The sequence below is a fragment of the Cheilinus undulatus genome, linkage group 16 (assembly GCF_018320785.1).
Source record: "Cheilinus undulatus linkage group 16, ASM1832078v1, whole genome shotgun sequence".
NCBI lineage: Eukaryota > Metazoa > Chordata > Actinopteri > Labriformes > Labridae > Cheilinus > Cheilinus undulatus.
In genome coordinates, this window is record NC_054880.1 from 16,462,978 (window position 1) to 16,487,573 (window position 24,596).

General features: G+C 40.8%; 1 protein-coding gene across 1 annotated transcript in view; it reads left to right on the forward strand.

Annotated features, from left to right (window-relative positions):
• Positions 1–21,976: 21,976 nt before the first annotated feature.
• The window catches only part of ext1b (exostosin glycosyltransferase 1b), a 185,175-nt gene continuing 182,555 nt past the window's right edge, over positions 21,977–24,596 (forward strand). Inside the window, exon 1 of the mRNA XM_041808251.1 lies at positions 21,977–23,835. Within this exon, the coding sequence (XP_041664185.1) occupies positions 22,892–23,835 (944 nt within the window). The 5' untranslated portion in view covers positions 21,977–22,891. The remainder of the gene's footprint in view (positions 23,836–24,596) is intronic.

The following is a 24,596-nucleotide window of genomic DNA, read 5'->3' on the forward strand; positions in this document are numbered from 1 at the left end:
GAGGCATAGGTTCCTGACTATGTTAATGTAAGAAAAAAAAAGTGACAAAAGTTGTTTTTATCTTTTAAATCATGCTGCTTATTTTTTCAAATGTGATCCTTGATTTAGTATCACTCATAGAATGATGCACAGTAAATTTTCCTCTGTCACTATAATGAGGAGCATATCACTTTAGCCATAAAATATAATAAAGAGGTACAAGCATGCCAGCTGACACGACCGCAGTCATGGGAACTTTGTCAGAAAGCAGCAATTTCCAAACCCTGTAAATGTTTGATGGCTGGTGTGTGTTTGTGAGTTTGTTTGTGTATTTCGAGGGGGGGGGGGGGGGTGTTAGTCATCACAGCGAATGGAAAATGTTCTTATCAGTGTGTTGGTTAGCCTCGAGCCATGTAGCATGTGTCTTTAATGTGGATGTGTCACTGTGTTCACTCAGAGTGTGGTGAGTAATGAGAAACTCCCTAACTGTTAAACAGCATGCAAACGGGTTTCATCAAACTTGATTTACAACTCTTCCTACTCTCTCTCTCCTTCCCTGATCTTTTCTCCCTCCACACCTTCAGCACACTCGCTCCTCTCATCCCTCTCTTTCTCGTGCCATCCAAACAAATTAGGAAGCAAATGAGGAGGGAGGAGTGATACGGGTGATGAGGCATGCCAGAACGTCAACAGATGACAAGCAGTACAGATGGGGGGAGAGAGAGAGAGGGGAAAAGAGGAAGAAAGAGAGAGAGAGAATGTGATGAAAAGAGAAAAAGTAGTCCCTGATACACAGACTTGAAAGGAAATGATTAATGAGGCCAGATGTTAGGCTTCTTTTAGCATGAATCATCACATTCCCCATGACAAAGCAAAAACTACCCCCCGTTTCCCTTAACAGAGACGCAGCAGGCAAATTACTTCCCAGACTGTAGACAATAGAGACAAATCCAGTGCTTCTCTGGCTTGAGCAACTTTCCCCCTTGCCAAGTCAGGACAGTAAATCGACTAAATGTTTCAGGCTTTTGTTCCATGCTGACATCACTTTATTCCGATCTATAATTCTCAGAAAAAAACAGGGTCTCTTAAATAGATACACTCAGACATAGCAGGCACTTCAGAGCGCTTGTTTTCCTGACCGAGCTAATTATGGCATCTGGCCAATCAAATGTGCATGAATCTGAAGTGCTCCAACAATAATGTGAGAACACAGCACACCCTTCAGAGGCACATTTAGCAGCCACAGAGGCCTGACAGCCTTTAGCAAATCAATGCAGCTCGGCTTGTGTGCCAACAGCGTCAACGTCAGGGTGTCTTTGATTGATTGATTGATTGACTGATTGATTGGTTGAACATGTAGCTGCTAAGTGAATGGCAAAGTGGAAAGGAAAGGTGCAGAAGAGGTGATTGGTCTTCTTTGGAGCAAGTTTAACATAATAATGGCCTGATGAAGGAACACTAAATGGCTGCATTAGCCACCTTAACCAGTTCTAAATATGAATATTGTATTATATACAGGTGTGTCCATATCATTCTTTGCAACCCACAATTTTGCCAAGCATGCACCGCCTGGGTTTGTTTCTGCAGCAGAGTGCATGTTAGCCCAGAGCAGCTGGATCACAGACTCACAAGTTAATGTGAGAATAAAGAGAATAGCATAAATAACATGTTACTTTGCCTATCCAAAGTTGATTTGCTGTTCATTCATTTCCCATTTTGACATATTGTTCATATAATCCAAGGATAAGTGATCACAGTCTGCACCAGTGTTGCCTGAGTTCTTGTGTCATTTTCTCACCAACCAGATGCAGCTGGTTTTAACAGACAACATCACATCAGCCCTATTTTAGCTTCTTTACTTTTAAAGCACTAAAGGGTCAGACTTCAAGCCATATAACAGTATTACTGACCCTGTGTGAGCAAGCCTGCAGCCTTAGATCTTTAGGCGGGGGCCTCCTGGTTGTTCCAAAGTGGAACCTTAAAACCAAAGTTGTATTTCCTTTAGGGCTCTTTGACTTTGGACCTTCCTACCCAAGAAGATAAGGTGTGTAGAACCAGTGGCATCTTCTAATTTTTAACAAATAAAAAGCCTGTAGAAGAAGAAGGCGGACTGCACTTTGTCAATGGCCTTAGAGCTGGTGAAAAGTTAAAATACAGAAAGTAGGATTTGAGTTATAAAAATCTTATATTAAACCAGTGTTCTCTAAGGAACATTCTAGTTATGGCTCTAACCCTTGGTCTACCATCCTCATCCATCCTGATATCAGTGATCCCAGAATGCTTTGTACCTGTTGTCACCCATGTGAGCCAGCCCGCAGTCTTTGACCACTAGACAGTGGCCTCCTGGTTTTTCCAAAGTGGAGGCTTAAAACTAAAGGTGACAGAGTGTTTTGAAGCTCCCCGACTTTGGAACTACCTACCTGAGGAGATAAGGTGTGCAAAAGCAGTTGTTGACCTCGCTCTGGGATTTTTCATTGAGTTGAGTTGCTGTTGTTCCTAAACGCTTCCAATTTCTAATATCGCTTAGATTGCCTGTGAAATTTCATGAACTGTCTTATTGCAAAGGTGGCGTCCTATCACATCGCCATGCTAGAAGTCACAGCTCTTCAGAACAACTCAGTTCGTATCACACATGGAGTCGAAGTGGCTAGATCCTTGATTTTATACACCTATGGCAACAGGTCTGATTAAAACACTTAAATTGAATAAGAAACAGGTGTGACCAAATACTTTTGTCTATATAGTGCACTTGAATTCCTTCACTTGAGGCAGAGACTCACACCCCAACCAGAGATGGCAGTCTAGTGTTTTCCATAAGAGAACCATGGCCTTGTATTTGGAGGTGCTGACTTTCATCTTGACCCCTTTAGACTTGGCTGTAAACTGCCACAGTGCCTGCTCGAGGTCCCGGCCTGAAGAAGGCAACAGAACTGAATCATCTGCAAAAAATAAATAGGTGAAATTGTGCAAAAAAAACTGGGACTTAATGAGCTAACATTCTTCATGATCTCTGAACTAGTGCCATACAGTTGTACTCAGTTGTTGTAATAGAACCGTGGCCTGTTGCCAAAGTTACATATTGCTGAAAACAAGCAACCAGGACACTCTGTGGACGCCATTCTGTTAAAAAATATATTCTTTTTGAACAACTTTTAACTTGTTTTGAGGTAAAGTTGTATTCTGTCAATATCATTCTTTGTAGGAGGCTTGTGATAGAGATGCTAACAGTAGCTTGATATCAATCATTTCTTGTCATTCCAAGATTAATCAAGCTTATTTACAAAATGTCACTACAAGGGAACAAGGAGATTTCTGTCCTATTACCAGCTTAAGAAAGTAGCAGCAGTGCTTCTGTGGTTCCTCTCTTCAGTCTGGTTGGTTAACTCATTACATCGACTCTTTGGTCCACAGAGGAAGTGTTTTGCTAATAACCTGCGAGTAAAAAATAGGGAAGCCATAAAACATCAGCTCTAACTGTTGTTAACTTCTCATGTCAGACAGCTCATTTCAAACCCTGAGTGGAGCTCCACCACCCCACAGCAACCTCCAGCAGTAATAAAACATAAGAAAGCCTAACGCACATAGCCAGAAGGCAGCTGGGCCTCTGTCGTCTGTGGGACTTAGCGTTAGGCCTTCCCCAACAGACGAGGCCATCCATAATTAACCCTGCACTGTCAAGTCAAGGCAGCAGTCATAACATGTCCTCACATGTCATTCTAACCTTTTTCCCTTTGTCGTTTTCTCCGCTGTCAACTCATCACCCAGATCTGTCGTTCTCTGCATAAGCACTGCTGTGAAAGAGGGCGAGGGAAAAGGCTTTGATCTGCTGAGTTTTCTTCACAGCGTTTCTCTCTCTCAAAAGGCTTCGGACGGCAAATGATACTCTTAACCCAGGCAGAGAAATGTGTTTCTCATTTGCTTTTGTTGAGAGGGATTTTTGTGTGGTTGATTTCCCTGTTTGGAAGACGTGATTGAGCTATTTGGCTACAGGCTAATCACCGCTATCAACATCTGGCAAAAACCAAAGTATATTGTTTCCCTTTCTACTCCCTTCTCCCCATTCCCCTCTCATCTCTCTAAATCTTAATAAATCTCCGTATGAATAAAGATTTCATTAATTCTGGAGATGGGGAAATGGGCAATTAAAATGTGTGAATCAAAGCGGAGAGAGAGGGGAGGTATAGGGAGTGCAATTGACTGAGTCAAAGGGTCACAGAGGCTAAGTCAGACAGAAAGAAAGAACAAGGAAAGGAGCAAAAGATAGTGATTAAAATGTGAAATAAGGAGACTGATTTGCGTATATCTGACTAGAAACTAAAAAAGGACCAATGAAATGTGTGAGGGAGAGGAAAGTGCAAGAATTGTATGCAAGAGAGTTAAATTAGAGACAGAATGTAAGACAGAGAACAGTGAGATTTATCATAACATAATCTCAAAAGCATTTCATTTTATGTCTTTATGGGTTAGCACAGCTGAAAAGACACTGGATATAGACCTTTAATGTATGGTGGCATATAGGGCTCCAAGTGGCGAAATCAACATGTTACTATTCGTCAGCATTAGATGCCTGTAAATCAGTTTATGAAGCATTATAAAAGCATTTTCCATAGCAACAGAAGCACCAGGCTAAGATTATGCAATTGCTAACACAAGCAAATATCTCTACAATTTACAATGTCTCAGAACTTCCTGTTTCCTCCAGAACTCAAAAAAAATGCAGTTTTACGCCTTTTGATCTACACAAATAAACCTAAAATCCTAAATAACCATGAGAAGTTGATGAAACTCGCCCATTGTAAAGGTGAGTAGTAGTGCTGAATGTCATGATAAGTAAAAAAGGAGGAACAGTATTTGGGCATATGCCTGTTTAGGGGTGTAAAATGATGCCTAAAACATACAGCTGTTACATCTAGTAACCACACTAAGGGTATTTTCTTGACAAATAATTTATTATTATGTAGGATAACAGTATTCCATAGTGACTGGTTGTTGTAGTCTCATTGAGAGGTGTGGTGGAGGCTTTTTTCCTGTTATTATAATGACCAGAGGGACTTGTTAAGGCCAATAATATTTCCACTCTAAGTACCAAATTACTTGTAAATGACCTTTTCCAAAATCCACACAAATTCCCCAAGATTTCAAAGAAATAACCAAGAATTTTGGTGAAAACATATCTTTAAAGTTTTCCATCAAAGTTACCCAAAATTTATCCCTATCTTCCCCAAATGGCTCAGTGAATCTTAATCATAAAGACTAAACATGATGATAAAATTCTGTCCAAAAATTCCATGTAAACTCCTAAAAATGTTCAAGCTAACTCCCCCCTAATTCCCTGGCATATTGTTAATCAACTTCTCAAACATTTACAAAATCATATCCCAAAATTCTATGAAAACGGCCCCAACCATATCTTAAGTTTCCATGAAAATATTCTTAAATTTTAAAGTACAACATCCCAGAAAGTCCCAAATTTCCATTAGAATCCCTAAAAATTCCCAAAAATGGCAAATACGTTTCCCAAATGCCAATGAAACTGCCAAAAAACATCAAAACCAAATTTTCTAAATTTGCATAAAACATTTAACACAACAATTTTCAAGCATATATCTGAAAATATCCAGACTAAATACCTAAAATTCCCTTGAAAATGCCTGTAAGTATCTGAACTAATTATACAAAATATCCAATCAAATTTCCTACTATCCCATGAAAATGCAAATAAATAAAAAGATATATAAAAACAGTAAATATGTAAGCGAATTTGTTCCAAAATTTTCCAATGCAACACATAATAGATTTCATTTCATTCTTTTTTTTTTCGCTTCAGAACTTTTTTTTTGTTAGATGAAATTATATGGTGGTTAATTGTTATTATTATTATTGTTATTGTTATTATTATTGTTATTGTTATATATTTTTTACATATTTTTATGTTCTTAGCTCTTGAGTCCTTACTCTGTGTTTGGTGGACGACCTGTGGTCCTCAGTCTCAGAAAAGCACAGCCCTTCTCAGGGACTCAGCTCACCCTGGACACTGACTTTGAAATGCTGCCCTCAGGCACACACTCTAGGGTACTGAAATCTTGTACTAACAGATTAAGAAACAGTTCTCATTCCAGAGCAATAAATGCACCAAACACAGCAAAACATACCCATTATTTTTGTGCAATATGATGGAATCGTGCAATACATGCAGAATGCTTATTTATGTTATAGCTTAGACTCTAGATTATTTAGTCATACCATTTCCTGGTAACATAAGAATTTTATTTGAATTTGTTGTACTTGTCAATAAAAACATTCTTTTCTATCCTTTTCTACTCTGGTGCATATTGCAACAAAGTCAGATAGAAAAAAAATATTTTGCTGCATCTTTTTGCATAAAACAGTGTCTCATCTGGCTCACATGATTTGATCGGTAAAATTAGCATCAATTGACCATGAAAAACTGCCTTGGCTTGAGTTTTTAGCCTTTCTGATGTTTCCCAAAAAAAAAAAAAAAAATCACAAGTTCTTTTTGAAAGCAGAAAAAAATTACAGCACCCAGCAAACTTGCGCCTGCCTGTCTTTCTTCATTGTTCTGTCTCTTCTGTTGAAAAGGTAAAAGAAAAGAAAACATCATACTCTCATATGCTGGTTACATGGACATGTCTGAGCGTCTTTAGCTTTATCAAAATAAAAAAGTTCTTATATTTTAGTCTTTACTGTTAGTCACAACATTTATTCTCTTTGAACGATTTTAATTAGCTCAATTGTAAGATTAATATAAATGTAAAGCACTCATATTAAATGAATGTTTCAAATGCTTTAATTGATACTAGTCCCACAATTAGTGAATGGGGATCACCTGTGTGCAGTGAATGTGTCTCAAGTGACTGTAGTATAAAGACACCTGTGTCCAGGAGGTCCAGTCACTGGTTAATCAGAACTCCTGGCTACCATTACACCATAAAGACAAAAGAACACTCCAAACGACTCAGAGAAAAGATTGTTGAAAAGTATAAGTCAGGGGATGGATACGAAAGCACTGTCAAAGTCACTGTTGAAGAAAACTCATTAAATCTGGACTTAAGTTTTGAAAAGGCATGTGGGAGACTCCATGGTCAAGTGGAAGAACTTTCTTTGGTCTAATGAGACCAAAATGGTGCTTTGACAACAAATACTGCACATCACCACAGTCACACCATTCCCACTGTGAAGCAAGGTGGTGGCAGCATCATGCTGTGGGGATGCTACTTGGCAGTCAGCCCTGGAAGGCTTGTAAAGGTAGAGGGGGGAAACGAATGTGGAAAAATACATGAAAATCCTGGAGGACAATCTTATTCAGTCTGCAAGAGAACTATGGCTTGGGAGATTTATTTTCCAGCACGACAGTGACTGAAGCATTCAGCGAAAAATACACAGAAATGGTTTAAAGACAACAAGGTGAATGTTCTGAAGGGGCCCATTTAAAGCCCAGACCTCAGTCCTGTTGAGAATTTGCAGCTGGATTTTAAAAGGGCTGTTCATGTCAGATAGATAGCAAAATGTAAATCTGATCCCCCCAGATCGCTGAGTAACAACATTATACGCCTTCAAAACAGGGCCTCAGATTTACTTTTTTCATGGAACGGCATCAGCCATGGTTTTTCCAGCAGTTCATCTCCAAAAATGACTTGTACATACTATCATCTGATAAACTGGTGTAGAGGCTCCTTTTTTAGGCACTGTATTATAAGTTTTAGCCTTATTATAAGTTTCACTTGGATCTCCAAAAGAGGTTTTCTTTCTTTTAGGGCAGAGCTCACAGACCCAGAGCCTTATTACTTTGAGAAGAGCTAGCGTGGTTATCGACTTCAAGTCTAACCTTCTTACAGCCATCATGCCCATATATCCTCCCTCTGTACTTAATATCCAGCTGCCAACAGCAGCGTTAAGGCGAGGACAGAGGTTGAAAAAGTGAAAAGTGTGCTGGAGTTCAAAGGGCCGAGGAGAGCAGGCACTGCTCTGATCTTTGGCAGGGGAGTTAAAACATTAACATTCACCCTGCACTGCCTGGTTTTACCCCTGCAGCTCCCTGAAGGCAGGGAGGAGGCTCATACAGTATGCTGAGAGGAGATACATGGAGAGTGTTCGGGATGTATCTTTGTCAATATTTGAGGACATGTGTTCATTTAAACAGCGAGCACTTTGTGACAATATGCTGTGTCCACCGAGACAATAGATATCAGGCTGTGTATGTTGCATGTGATCAGATTTCTCTGCTCACCAGCTCTGTCAGTGGGATTACACAAGTCCATTTATCATTCCATATGAGTGTGGCTTGCATGGGTAATTGTAAATTAAGTGGATTACTGTGCTGTATAGTCCCTGAGGGAATTAGAGAATCTCTGAATGGATGCAAAATCCTATCGTACTGTAGCTGGCAGGTCCCAAAGCAGCATCAGCACTTTCTGAGGCAATGATATCAGCATGAGCCCCTTTCAATGATACTGATTTAATATCTGCACGGTAGATTTAATGATACTGACACTCATTATGTTTCAGCTCCCTGAAGAGGGGAGATGTTTCAAGTGAGTGGCACAAGTGTTTGATGGGATATACTGTACGCCCTTTTACAACTAGACAGACATAAAGTTGCTCTTTCAGGGCTTTGCGTAAGACAGAACGCATTCTTGTCCTGCTGGCTTCAGTGACCTTACACCGTCTAAATCCTCCAAATCTAAATCCACCTCAAAAGAATTGCGTCGGATTACAAATGAGGAAGCAGTGGCAGGGATTTCTTTTTAATGAGGACAAAAACCTATCACCACATCTAACCTGAAACGCTTCATTTGCTGCTGCCTGCCAGCCGGAGCTTCCCAGCAGAATACCAGGGTTAAAATTGCAGAGTTTCAGCGCGGCTCGCTTGGGGCCCTGGCAACAAACGATGGCCTCCCTCCCACACCCCCGAACATTTAAACCCAGCTCGGTTTGCCCAAAGCAATCTCAGCTCGGGAGTCGAAAAGGTCACTTTAAATAAATAAAGAATGGGGAGATCACTAGGCATCCCACACACGGAGTGAGCAGCACTTTGAAAGGATAGCCAAGGCTACACCATTTAGCATTCAGTAGCCTGAAGCGATCCATGAGGCTGGCTGTCTGAGAACAGAAAGTCCAGATTGACTCCCACTCACTAGCCTGGGCTGCATCAGTCATATTGCTCTTTTAGCTAAACTTCTGGCCTGTTTGTCGCTGCATCATTGCCTGTTGTCAGCCATGAGAAGAGACAACAAATCATGCCTCAGGTTCAGTCTCACACTGTGTTTACACCAGCATTTCATTACAATATGTTAATAATTCTATCTCTAAACTTTTACCTTCCTAAAGTTTGCAGAAATCAGCACTGCTGGGAAACTGCAGCACAGGTGACAAGATAAGAACACGGACAAGAATGCATGAAAGAGTCTTATTTTCTCAGCCCTCCAAATAAGCGCTACATTGTTGGAATGGAAAAGCACAGTCCCAGTGAGACCATGCAGGAAAGATTACACACTACATCAGTGCAACTCTATTCTCAGGTTTAAGGAGCGACTTCACAAGCCTTTATGAAAAAGTAAACTCGATTGGATTTGCGACCTGTTTTTCTAACCACATTCCAACACAAAATATAGTCTCGGGGGTGCACACAAGAAAGGTGCATGGTGCCGAGACACGCTGCACCCCTGAGATACACTTTATTTGGGCGTGAGTGCATACGCATACACACATACGGCCTTTGTGGTTGCAGGAGCAGCTTGTTACATCATCCAGGAGGGAGTTTATCATAGACTGATCAGCAGCAGCCTGAAGACTCTCAAAGGCTGTTTTGTCTTCCTCCTGCCTGAAACTCAGTGAACCCACAGGTTACCTTCCAGCCGTGAGGATTTGTTTACCACGGCCTGAATTTGCAAGTTTTTCCCTTTTTTTTTTTCTTTTATCATGCCTGCCTGTAGTCACTTGGAAAGAGTGCTTCACATGTAGTTTATCAGTGCCAGGAGAACTGAAGGAAGTCCACAGGTAATCCAGGTCTTTGCTTTGCCAGTTTTTCACCAGTTCTTTTTATCCAGCTGGAGCCAGGCTGACATTAAGATTCTAGGACTGATGCCATTGCTGATTTTAGAGGGGAACATTTCCCAGGTTGCCAGTTTGGAGACTGATATTGAAGTGTCTTTTGTCTAGAGTAACTTAACCCCACAATTTGGACTGAGTCGCATCTACCCTGGAATTTCAAAAAATCCCTTAAGAATGTCATGGACAAGGCTGGAAAGTGGGTAGGAATAAGACACACCCACTCTTTGGTGTCGCCATGAGCTGCAACATCATACAGTCTATGGTGCTTTTGCATTTGCGTTTTTCATTCATGATGATAGCCCTAATGTCATAACCATGTCTCACTGTTATGGAGGTGTTACTGAAAATTGAGGTTTTCCTTCCACTTTTTCCAAAATAAGCAAGACAGTCTGGCTGCAGAGCGTTCATCTCTGATAGTCGCTTTCACAGACTGTTCATCTGAGGCACCATAAATCTCAGAACGAAAATAAAAGCAAAAAATTTTCCAAATAAAATCAAACTAAACTTCCATTTAGGGTTAGGTCAAGGGCTAAGGTAAGGGTTAGGATACGAAAAGTTAAAAGTCAAAAGCCTGACCCGCAAAACCTAATTAGAAAACAAAGCCGGGCAAACAGTCTGCTCACGGGAACAAAAGCTCATCCTCCATAAAAACATGCTGCATAGCTAACATAGCTCTGTTAGCTGCTTAAGCTGCATAGATAACATACATAGCCAATGGAGCTACATAGCTAAAAGAGCTAAAGCTAAGCTCACAAATTAGCTACATTAGCTATGCATCTACATTATTTTCACAGCTACGATAGCATTAGCTATGTTTGCTGAAGCTTACAGTGTTAAAGCTAACCTAGCCATAGATAACAGAGCTACATAACTAATGTAGCTATGTTGCCAAAGGTAAGCTAACAAACTAGCTATGTAAGTGATGTAGCTTTGTCTACATTTGCTAAAGCTCACTTTACCACTTAGCCACCTTACTTAGCTAGATTGCTAAGCTCATGTTGATAACATTAATTACATAGCTAGCCAAGCTATGTTAGCTTTAGCTAAAGCTAAGAGAGCTAAAATTAGCCACCATTCATGTTACTAATGCTAAATCTGGTATATGCATAGTTTAATACCAGATCAGACCTCTGACCTTTTTCTCTGTTTTATTTGAAATATTTTTCAATCTGTGATGTTTGCAGTGTTGTTATTTCATGAATGAAACTGCCAGACTTTGTTCATGAGTAAATCAGATTTTTTTTTTTTTTTTTTTAATCTAAAACTGGAGATATGTTGTACTGGCAAATTACGGCACTTCCTTTCTGAGATGTATGGTGTCTCCAACGAATGATCTGTGAGGGTGGCCATTGTGAAATCCATCTTTGTGTACATGGAAACGCAAAAACAAACTGTTATCTGTTACTATCACTATGTCAATAGTAGTCAGTCCTTCACTGTGAAGGGTAAGTAACCTGACATGCCAGATAGACTGTTTCACATATCCATTGCATAGATGTATTTCACATTCACCTGGAAAACATCCCCTTACAAAGCATTTGGGATGGCAGGACTTTTGAAAAAATTCTTGGAAGGTGACTGGTGACTCTGTGACATTCATTACGAGTCAATGAGAGTGTTAGGTCAACATGAAGAGGTAGGCATGCACAACTCTGGTAGTGGGTTGAGCTCAACAGGCACAGCAAGACATTGTAGCTTGTTGTTGGATAAAACCCATGCCAAAGTCGGTCAGGAGAAGTGCAAAAACATTTTCTCTAACAAGAGAAGCTTTCAGTGTGGCTCTTTGCTCTTGTTTTTAAAAAGAAAGTTCTGATTAAACTGCCGTTACACTATGGATATGTCCAAGCTAATCTATACACTGTTAGCCATTGTACAAACCAATTTACAGTGAAACACAACCCCACCCACTGATATCGTAAACTCATGCAGAGGTCTGGAGAGGAGCAAAAACATCTTTTCCATCACAAAAAGATTTCAGTGCTGGTCTTTGCTCTTGTTTCAATTTATAAAAGTGGTCCAGTTCAGATAAAACTGATGCTGTACTATGGCTATCCATAGCATATTCTCTGCCAAAAATATGACAGTTCCCACAATTCCAGAGTGCGACAGCAATTTCTCTGATTGGTGAAGTATCCAGTAACCATGGAAATGTCCATTGCTCCTGCAAACAATTTCGCCATAATGAAACAATAAATACTGTAACGATGATATATTAAGACATTATTGTTTGAATTATAAACTCTAAAATAAAGATAAGTGTTGATAAAAGGAACAGATTTGATTTTAAAGCTTGAAACACTGTCCTGAACAATTACCAACATGAATAGCAATGGATTATGGGACATGTAGTTCAGTCAGCTGTGGGTTATGTTCATCTTCTTACCATTTAATTTCAGCGAAACGTAAAGAATTCCCCAGTTACCAAATATGTGCACATATACACACTGACTATCAAGTGACATCAAGATATACAAAGACACAGCCTCACACCAATACTCTTCAGACCACTTTTTTAACCTGTGGATGACTCAATCTGCTGAAACTACTTCATCAATAATATCAAACACTATAATGAGACCAGTTCTTCAGTGAAAATCCAGGACCATAAAAGAAAGGGAGAAAGTTTTCTCCTTTTAAGTTCATATGAGCTTAGGAGGAAGATTTCCTGCTTTCACAGACTAACACTAGAAAAACACAGGGACACAAAACCTTAAGGAGGGTATTATATGATTTTGTGTGAAGTCGGTGCCAGTTGTTTGTTACCTCAACATGTGAATCAGAGAGCCAAGCATAGTTTCCCATCAGAGTTCTATATCTGATGGTAAAGCATCCAGACTCCTTGAAGAAACCTTTGACCATCTGGATAAGAAGAAAAAACATTCAACGGTCTTGTCAACGATACCCAAAAATGCACCAAAGACAAGACAACAAGTCCAACTGGCACCTCTGGCCATCAGTCAGCATCCAGGCCTCACAAAAGAATAGTAAGACCGGGAGGGCCAAGGAAAGAGAGACTCTGACTTTCATCCACATGTTCAGAAACCGTCTTGCCCAGTGAACCCATCATCTGATGCATGAGTCCAAGGCTCCGTCCACACGGAGACGAATTCAAGAGTATACACAAAGTTTTTTGTCATATTGGCGTTTCATCCACATGGAAACAGTGTTTTGGGATGCAGTAAAAGCTTTTTTTTTTTCTTAAACGGGGTCCCAGAGCGAAAAAAATCTGTAAACGCTTACCGTTTCATCTCCATGTGGACAGCCAACCACATCTTTCTTGAAACGATTATATCATACATAGCAAAGCCTACTTAAGCCACATGCGCGGGGAAGCCAAAACAACAATGACGGATTGTAGGGTTGTGTTTGTGCTGCTGAAGCTACTGCAGCATCCAAGACATCCCAGAATGCATTGATCTTTGTTTTGACCTAGGAGACATGCATTCCCAATACTTCCGCCTCTTCACTTTGTCCCCACAAGGACATCTACTGTCTCTGCAAGGATCACAGCATCATCAGCAAAGTCCAGATTGAAGAACTGGACAGCTCAGTAGATAAATCACAAGTTATCTGCACCTTGTTTTATAAAACATTTACCTTTATTCTGCTCCTCTATGTCCTTGTCAATCCATAAAATCTTTTTTAGTGGTTAAAGTCCCTGTGAAGTAATAAAAGACTTACCAAAAAAATGTGGGGATATAAAATTAAGCTTCAAATTCATGAAAAATGAGGCAGTAATATGGGATGTTGTGGGCGTGTAGATAGAATGTGATGAAGCCACACCCACTCGAGAAATACAATCCTCGCAAATTTAAGAAAAGCTTCAACCTGACTGTAGGAAGCATGTCTGCTATGCTACAGTGTTACAACTCTCTTTTCTGAGTTACAAGAAGTTATGTTTCTCTCTAATTTCTTTGTTGCTAGGTTTCTGCTTAAAACACTTTATTTCCTGATGTTGCTCTTCAAAATAAAAGTCTTCCATTGTGATGAGGATTGGAGGCTTTTATTGTGACAGACTTTACAGGAGTAGAACATGTCTATCATCAAGTATTTTACTGAACTTTATCACAATGCTAACAGACAATGTGATTGAATTGTTGCTGCTTCGAGAGAGACAAAGCCACATTCTGCTTCTTTTAATTATCTGGGGCTGATTTAATAGAATCAGAACAGTAAAATATGGAATAAAACACACATTCAGCAGGTAAGATGTTTGTCCCTGCTGCAAGACGAGCACTCCAGCAATTAGCCTGCCCCTTGACCTTATGGTGAACTATGGTAAGAGCACGCCTACCTGTTTTGTTGTTGTTGTTGTTGTTTGTTAGAACAGAGGCAGAAGTCAGTTTTCTGTCCCAAATCTCTCTGTTATGATGCTTTAAATAATCCGTAGTCCACCATGGCTGATATATTTCGTCAATTTACCTCCCAATGAATAAAAGCTCACCATTTAGCTGGCTGTTAATTTCCGATAAGAGCAGTGACATCAGCAAACAGCAGACTCTATTTAGATGAACTTCTCATGATTTTATGTTGTAGAATTAGGTGGTGAGGTAATCTCCATAGCGCCTGTTGACATCATGGGGTGCTATTATTGCCCTGCCCAAAATAAACCTAGCTACTTAAGTGGTAAAAAACTTTCTACTAGTCTAAATCCAAAATTCAGTGCAAATCCAGTCTCAGTGTGTCACATGTTTACAGCAACCTTATTCCAACATTTCTAATGTGTTTAGCTGAAATTTTGGATTTGCCTTTACATAAAAAGACTTCAAGTAAATGTCATGAACTCCTTATTTTCTTTCAAAATAAAAGCCAGTCTGTATTTAAGCAGGAAGTCTTAGTTCAAGGTAGAGATTTTGAGATGAATTGCAATGACAGAAATGTGATTGTTTTCTTCCACTCCTGTTATGCAAGGATTAAAAGTCAACAGGTTGAGCAGTGGGTGGAGCTACTCATAAAAAAGGAGGGAAAACGCTGCAGAAAAGGAGCTCTCAATGCATCATTGCATTATGGGTATTAGCCTGTATCTTGAATACTAATGAAGACATAAACAAATCAAAGGAGGATTTCATTTGCAGAAACTGAGAGTTTTGAACAGCCTTTTCTAAACCTGTTTTCCTCCAATGGATTATGTCTGAGGTAACTAGAAAGGCCTTGCTAGAGTGCAGTAAATGTTAGATTTGCATGCTTAGCTACAGTCTGTGACTCAATGTTATGGTAATAAGAGTTACAAACTAGGGAAACACCAAGGGAAAATATTTAGTTAAATCATACATTGATTCTTTTTATGCCAACTTAATTTTGCAGAACAGCTCTTCAAAATCACAAAGTATGAAATCAGAATTTTGATTTGTACCAACCCGGCGAGTACATTCTAGCTTATATCAAAGAAGATAACTGATCTAACACTTGTCAGAGTTTCTGTATTTGGACACAGCATTTGCTTTTTTCCCTGCATGTAAAAATGTGTCGCTTTATGTTTTTAACATCCCTGCAAAAATGGGGCAGTTTCCAGCTCATGTCCATGCTGACACCAGCATTTAGTTTGGACAGAGAGAGAGAGAGAGAGAGAGAGAATCTGCAGCATAATGATGCTCCTCTCTGTTTCAAACCGACTGCTTGATTTTGGCAGATAAAACAAGGGGGTGTTTTACATAACAATCTTACTGAGACCAGCTTTTGAGATTTCACAGCTAGCTTGGATTTCTCCTATCTCTGACTTGCTACAGCGCTGTGAAGAAGAGAGACAGAGGCGTGATTGAAGAGGGGGAATTTTTCTGGTGTGGGAAATATTAGAAGTGTACACAAGGCAGGATGAAGGAGCGGAGTGTGGTGAAGCTCCCTGGAATGACTCCCAGTCTTCACCACTGTCTTGGAGAGACCACACAGCTCTGCAGTGCTCCGAAACAGCAGGGATACAGGGGGATAAACTCAGGGTATATGGTGCCTTTGATGGTGCAGCGGTTAACACTGCAGTCTCTTTTAAAGCTAAGGCTGTGTCTCTTTTTTTTTTCTCACCTGCAATCAAGACAGATGCTTAATGATGGGAACAACCTCTGCAATGCATTAAAAAGACAGGAGCATTTTTCAAGAGAACAGCTCGACTCAGATTACACCATCTCCTCTGGTTAACACGATCCTGTTTTCTAGAGTCATTTAGCAACAAGACATTTGTCCCATTAGAGTTGCAAGCAATTAAGAGCAAAGTCCCCCCGGCATAAACAAAAGCAACATTCTCTAAAGACTGAAGTGAAGTGAACTTTTACTGTTGTGTGACTTTTTCTTCAGGGTGCAGAGTTAAAGCAGCTGGAAACTTACATCAGATTTGACTTCTATACAATAAAGGGTCTATTAAGATATAGAAAACATCTACAATCAAAGGTACATGTTGGAAATCAAAATACTGAAATTTAAGTTCTGTCTTTTTTTTTGCCTGTGTGATGGCTATACCAGGGCCAGAAGCATTTTGTTTTGGGCTGTCCATCTGTTCGTCCATTCGTCCATCCTAACATAAACCTCTCCAGGCTATTCTTTCAAACACTGTAACTTAACAACACTTAAAAAGCTTTGAGAGATTTTCTTCAAACCTTGCACAAATACCCCCTCTAACTCAGGAATCATCTAGTTAGAGTTTGATGGTCATAGAGAAAATACCAAAGGTTCTAGTAATGATAATGGGTTTGAACCGAGTAGGTGTATGCTTCTATCTTTATAACATGAAAGTCCAAACTTGCAGTCCTAACCAGTGGTTCCCAACCTGGGGTACGGGCACCCCTAGAGGGGCACCAATAATCTAATGGGGGAACAGCACAGTGTATGAGGACCACCATGAAAAAAATAAAGAGGATCTATTAATTTTTTTGCAAAAAGAGTTTGAATTTTTGGGGGAATTATTTTTTATTTTTTTTAGACTGGAAAATCATTTATTTGCAAGAAAACAAACTCAAAATTTCAGAGTTTGAAAATTGTACATTTACAAGAAAAAAGTACCTTTCTGATGTTTACAGTCTTTGATCTATTCAATTTTTTACAACAGTGTAAAGTGAAAATTTTACAAAAATAAAACCAAAAACAGTGGTTCTATTTTTTACTTTTGAACATAAAAAAATAATAATTTTGGTTCGTGCACATATACAACTTTTTTCCATTGTATGTTAATAATTTTTAAACTTGAGACATTGAGTTGTCTCTTGAAAAATGAACAGATTTGCTGTATTATTTTGTTTTTCCTAGAGTGGCCTTAAAATGATGTTGTAATACTAGATAGTTTAGATATTTTTGCAAGAAAAAGTGGATGTTGGCTTTTGTTGAGATGTTCTTAGTGAAAACAATTAAATTGGTGTTAATTTTTCCAAGTGGGTCCTGGTGGGTGCTAAGTTTTTCTTTGATACGAGAAGCAGGGCCTCCTTGTGGGCTACGATGGTACTACCACTGGTGGACATCAAGAGGTTATTTACAACTAATAAAATAGTTTTTTTTTTTTTTAAGATTTCCAGTTTTGTATTAATATATTTTCCCATTTTGTTGCTTTACAAATTGTTAAATGTTCAAAGATGGATTATTTGACAGTGCTGCATTCCACAGGCCCAGTTTCACGTAGAATTTTGCCCGTTTATAAGTGAATATACTTGCTTGAGTATTAATTAGAGCTTTTGTTGGCCCAAGAATTCTTTTACATTTAAATTGAATCACAGCACACTTATACTGGGTAATAGCTTGTTTGAACAACAAAATCAAAGACCCGGTAAAGTGAAATCCAAAGTTTTTGTCTTAACATTCTAGAAATGTTGGAATACGGTTGCTGTAGACATGTGAAAACACTGAGATCTACATTTGACTGAATTCTGGATTTAGACTGTTAGAAAGTTTTTCACCTCTTTCCTGGCTGGGTTTCATGTGGGCAGGGTAAATATGTGGGCTCACGATGTCACGAGCCCACAGTGGGGAATGACCCCGCCCCTCTAACGCTACAATATAAAATCACAGAGCAGTTCATCTCAGGACAGTCTGTTGTTAGCTGATGTCACTGCATTTATTGAAAGTTAACAGTCAGTTAAATGCTGTTTTTTTGGTTCATTGTGACGTAAATTTACCAAATCTATCAGCCACAGTGGCCTATGGATCATTTAAAGCATCATGACAGAGATTTGAGCCAGAAAACAACTAAATTCTTCACAGGACCTTAATATCATGTATGCATTTTTATTCCTCCAGCCAGAATTCCAGCTTTAAGAGTGTAGAAGAAGGTCAGGAGACAGTACAAGTCTACTACAAACTTCTTATGTGCTCCAACGATAAATCAGGATTCCCGATTCCCCCACAGCCAGCAAACTTTCTCCACTGCTGGATTAAGCAGGACAAGTAAAGAGATGGGAGCAGCCCTCTGGAACAGCACCCAGGCCTCTTCATCACCGAGCATATTCCGACGATGAGCGCTGGCCAACCACAGGATCCTGGCCTGTCTCCCAGCCAGACCGGCTAATTAGTCCCCCTCTTCTGAGCTAATTGGCCGATAAAAAATGAGGATGGCCTCTTCACCCAGCCTGAGTGTTGTGCCACCAAATGGCAGTGGGGAGGATTATGTGGGCTTATGAGGCATGGTGACACTCAGCGAGGGCCACTCCTCTGCTATTAATTTTCATGTCAAGCCGGTGGCCTCTGCCGCCTCACTTTAGTTTGTTTGGGGATACAAGAAAACTTTAGTGTGGGGTTCAGTCTTAGCAGCTCATTCTCCTTCAGCGTCTTCAAATCCTCATTTATCAACAATGTTCGTTTTATCTCGAGTTAACAACAAAGTCGTTCATTTGAGCCGAGTCCTGTGGGAGATATCAGTGTTAGCAACATGTCACAGAAAATTACACACAGCTTATCATTCTTTGTGGCTTTTGATTGTCTGCACAATCATGACTGTGGGTCAGTAATTCAAGAAAAACTGTCTGACAACAGACTATGCTAATCACCAGGGACAAAAACACATGGAGGGGGCGTCCTGGTGGTGCTATGTGACCGCAACATCCCAGCCTGTGGTCATTTGTTACATGTCTTAAAACCTCATTCCCGCCCTCTCTCTCTTTCCTTGTTCCTATCAACCTCTGCTGCTATCCATTTAACAAAAAAGATGTCAAAATATGATCTATAAAAAAGACATGAATGTGAGATGAACAGCTGTGGGAGACAACGCAAATTATAGATAATACTAGGGCTGTCAGGATACTTTTTAATGTGATTCTAGAGAAAAATCAAATGGTAATACCCTCCTCCATGCAAGTGATGCAGGTATAGTCTTAATTTAGCTCCCCCACTTTTAAGCAGCATAACCAGAAAATGAAAACCACCCTGTTGAATTCAGTTATCACTTAAACAGAACTCACCTGACAAAGTGAAGCAGTCTAAGAGATCCCAGACTTTTGGACTCCAGTCAACCATGGTGAGAGCCATTATGCACAAAGGGGGAAAACTTGGAACAGTGGTAAACCTCCCTAGAAGTGGCTAGAATACTAAAACAGCTCCAAGGATGAATTCCAGGACTCATCCAGGAGGTCACCAAAAAAAACAAAAAAAAAAAACAGAACAACAAAGGCTCATCTCACGTTTGACAAAAACATCTCGATTACCCCCAATACTTCTGGCAAAATATTCTGTAAACTGACAAGACAAAAGTTGAAAACTAACACAGCATTTCATAAAAAGAACATCATACCAGTAGTCAAACATGGTGGTAGTAGTGTGATGGTCTGGGCCTGCTTTGCTGCTTCAGGACCTGGACCGGTTTCTTTAATTGATGGAACCGTGAATTCTACTCTCTACCAAAAAATCCTGAAGGAGATTGTCTGGCCATCAGTTTGTGACCTCAGCCTCAAATTTACTTGGGTTTTGCTGCAAGACAATGATCCAAAACACACCAGCAAGTCCACCTCTGAATGACTTAAAAAAGCAACATTTTAGGGTGGCCTAGTCAAAGTCTGGACTTCAATCTGATTGAGATGCTGAGGCATAACCTTAAACAGACTGTTTGTGCTGAAAATGTGTGTTTAGTAGATTATTTCTTTGTTGTAACAGTGCTTCTTGGCAATAAATCTGATACCGTTGGAAAGTCTATTTTTGTGCCACATTTGTAAGGAACATGCATCTGTGGGATGAGCAGCAGAGCTAAGTTTGTGGGTTGTGCCCATGAAAAATTTGCCAAATCTTCCCTGCCAATGCCAAACAGCTTATTTCGTTTGGTGTTGTTGGGTGGATTGGATGATTGAAGTCTGAAGAAACAAGACATATTGGCAATTTAACAATTTTAACAAACAGGAGCCTCAGTAGCGTGTGGAAGAACCATACACAGCCACAACAGCCTGGCACCTCTTCCTCATGCTGGTCACGGGCCTGGTGACACACTGCTGTGGGATGGTGTCCCATTCTTCAACCAGCATTTATCCCAAGTTGGCCAGAGTGGTTGCGTTGTACTCTCTGGCACAGACAGCACACCCAAGCTGATCCCACAAGGGTTCAGTGGGGTTGAGGTCAGGACTGCTGGCGGGCCATTCCATCCTCTCCACTCGCAATGTCTGGAAGTCTGATGAACGCCACTCTGTGGAGGTGAGTGTTGTCATCTTGCAGGATGCAGAACCTCATCTTTGTATCTCTCTGCATTGAGATTACCAGTCAGGCACATGATTGTCAGCACCTGGGGCTCAAAACAGGAGTCAATATCAACAGTAGAGTAAGCTGGCATTGGCTGGGAAGATATGGCAAAATTTTAATGTGCACAGCCCACATAGTCAGCTCTGCTGCTCATCCCACAAATGCATGTTCCTTACAATTTTGGCACCATTTAAAAGAGCCAGACTTGCAGACAGTAAAAGATTTATTGCTGAGATGCATTGTTACAACAAAGAAATACTTAAGCAAACACAAATTCCCTTACCTGTTGTGCAAAGTGCATTTAAGTTGACTCCCCAGAAATTTTGGCTCAACTAAAACCTTTTGTTGCACTTGGTGTATACCTAACAGAATTTAAGAAACTCAATGTAATGGGTTTTATTAACCAGTTAAGTTAAAAAAGTGCACCCTATACTTCATAATTTGTTCACTCAACATTAATCAAGTTTTTTACAGTGAGTTTAGCTGCTTTTTAAAACATGGAAATGAAAGAAATGAGGAAGGAAACACTGTAAATGCCTTCATTATAATATCATAAAGCCACTTACAAATGATTTAGTCATTAAAATAGACCCTTCACATTTGTCCTTCATTATTACATTTTTTAAAGTTTGAACTCCATTACTGCTTCTCTTTTTATTGAAATCTATCTCCCTATCTATGAGTTTACATTGTGTGCCTTTCAACATTTTTTTTTATTTGTTGTGAAACAATTTATTAGGATATTTAGCTACAATGTATGTTTTATATCAAGGTAAGCAGTGTCAAATATTTGTCACGTTATAGCTACCAAAATAGTCTAACTTTTTATGTATGCTGAGTGTAACTCAACTCATGGGAAAGAATTTAAAGTGCTATTCAGAAAATACCATCAGAATGAAATGAGAGGATATAAAATCACTAAGGTAAGATGTACTTTATAAACTAAAACACCTGTGTTTTGCATAACTACAAATAGGCCTATAGATGCAGAAACCGTGTGAAGAACCCTGTGTTTGTGAAAGGTTTAATGAGTTCAGTAAAGCACTCAGCCTGATTACTCTAAGAGAATAACTTCTGATCAGTGCCAATCTTCTTGCTGTCTGGCTCATTTCCAAACAGCTTCCAGAGGCTCACAATTAGATGATTCGCACATGCGGAGGACTCCGGTTATGAATGGGTGCATTTCCCCAAGTCCCGCCTCTTCCGTTCCCACAGACGGGCCAATCAGCGGCGCCGATTCGCTTCGATGGGACGTCACGTCAGCTGCCGTCGTGTCGGGATTGGAATGTTACTGACTAACAATCGGAACAACTGAGCACTCGGTAATTGGACACTAGGATCAAGGAATCCCGTCTTTTTGAACCTTTTCTCAGCTATTTGCTCAGTGAGAGGTGAGCGTTTGTTTCCCTCGTATCGACCGGATAACTTCGCCTGCTGCGTGGCACCCCACCGGTCTGCTTTTTGATTCTAAATCAGCGCGTATGAGGCTGTGAGAGGAGCTTGTGAGAAATAAGGAGAGAAATGCAGGGATTCGTCAGGTTACAGTTGCACCGCTGAGCTGCCCCTGCGCTACGACGCTTTCCTCCGCGGTTTTTGCCTCTCTTCACACGGGACCATGGAGTGATAAACACGGGGAATAAGGCGAGTACAACCTCAAGCGTCTGGATCCGACGCGGCAGCCACACCGACTGGGTTTTTAACACTCACTGGTCAATGTGTAACCGAGTTTAACATCCAAACCGGGGTATACCTTTCCTTTCCGTCTGGGAGAGCCTCGGGGACCCCTGCCGCTGTTCAGCCGGGGGGAGCGAGTTCCCAGACGGCTGTCGGACAGTTTTTCCATTTGAATAGCACCACACAGACAGCCTGAATGAGGGCGAGAAGAAGCGCAGGGGAAGCAGCACTCTGCATGTGATTGTGTCCGAGAGGGTCCGGGCAGCACTGGGCTCTTACGGTGCACCTAAGCCCCGCTGTAGGCGCTGTGCGATATGGTGAAACTCTACAGAAGAGGGAGAACGGGAAAATACTTTTAAAATCGCCCACATGCACTGGATCAATTGCTGGATTTGGGAACCGAATACGCAGAAGGGGGGTTGGGGATCCGTGGAGGCTGCCGGAGGATGGAGCGGTGTAGCCGGGGTTGGTGAGAGCCTAACTTCGGGCTACTTTACATTTCTTATTCCTAAACAACTCGCCTCTGTTCCCAGGACACATGCAGGCCAAAAAACGCTACCTGATCCTGCTCTCCGCCGGTGCATGTCTAGTGCTTCTCTTCTACCTCGCAGGGGTTCAGCTTCCAGCGGCGAGCAGGAGCCGGCATGACCGCAGCCGGAACGGGTACCGGCCGGAGCAGCCCTGGCCTCACTTCTCGGACCCTTTACACCTTTTCCAGCCCTGGGATCAGACGGACACCGAGGAGTATAACCTGCACATATCTCCGAGGCAGAAGAGGGACGTCAACACGAGTGTTTACAAAGGCAAACGGTGCCGCATGGACTCCTGCTTTGATTTCTCCCTGTGTCAGAAGAACGGATTCAAAGTTTATGTTTACCCGCAGCAGAAGGGGGAGAAGATTTCAGAGAGTTATCAGAACATTCTATCCACCATTGAGGGGTCCAGGTTTTACACCTCAGACCCCGGACAGGCTTGTCTGTTCGTCCTGAGTCTGGACACTCTGGACCGGGACCAGCTGTCCCCGCAATACGTCCACAACCTGAAAACCAAGGTCCAAAACCTGCCTCTGTGGAACGACGGCAGGAACCACCTCATATTTAACTTGTACTCGGGGACGTGGCCGGACTACACGGAAGACCTGGGCTTCGACATCGGCCAGGCTATGCTGGCCAAAGCCAGCATCAGCACCGAGAACTTCAGGCCCAACTTCGACGTCTCCATCCCCCTCTTCTCCAAGGAGCATCCGAGGACCGGAGGAGACAGGGGGTACCTCAAGTATAACTCCATCCCGCCTTTTAGAAAATACATGCTGGTGTTCAAGGGGAAGCGCTACCTGACAGGTATCGGCTCGGACACCAGGAATGCCTTACATCACGTCCACAACGCGGAGGATGTGGTGCTGCTCACCACCTGCAAGCATGGGAAAGACTGGCAGAAGCACAAGGACGCTCGGTGTGACAAAGACAACGCGGAGTATGACAAGTAAGTTACACTTTTGTGTATTTTTCATGGGATATGGCATTTCTTTAAACCGCCTTCTACAACCGTTTACGTGTGGAATTAATGCGCATGTGTGACCGTTGGACCTGAGCTTTGTGTCAATCATCGGGAAAGGTTGCTGTGACACCTGTAGGAACTTTGTGTAGTTTGTTTTAAAGTTTGAACATTTCTGATAAATTTTGATAAAACAAACTAAAGCATTTCAACAACGCTAGTTTTGCTACACCCTTAAAGCCCTACATAAATAAAATGAATTAATAAGACACGGAAGTTAGCTTGGTTTGTTGACCTTTAAGCTAACAGCACTCTAGCTTAAAATAACTATCAGTGAAATTGAAATGATTATATGAAAAAGTTGAGATAGATATAAAAGCATTTGGGAAATAAAATTATATGCAGCATAATTTGATAAATTGGAGATAAAGTGGGATGAAAAATAACCAAAAACTGCTTGCCCCGAAAAACATTTTATGAAACGGAAGTCTGCTAAGTTCGCCGTAACTTTAAGCTAGCTAGCAGCACACTCTTAACTCCTAACTTTTATTGGTGATAGCACTTTTAAGTCACTATATTAACAGTCTATTTTAGTAATGAATAAGTAACATTGTAAATATGTTGATAAATACTGAACTGACCAGAATAATAAATTAGCCAAAAGGTAGATATACCCACAACTTACATCATGGACACAATAAAAGTTATCTTAGTTTAGCATTTTCTGGTAAAATAACCCCATTTAGTGT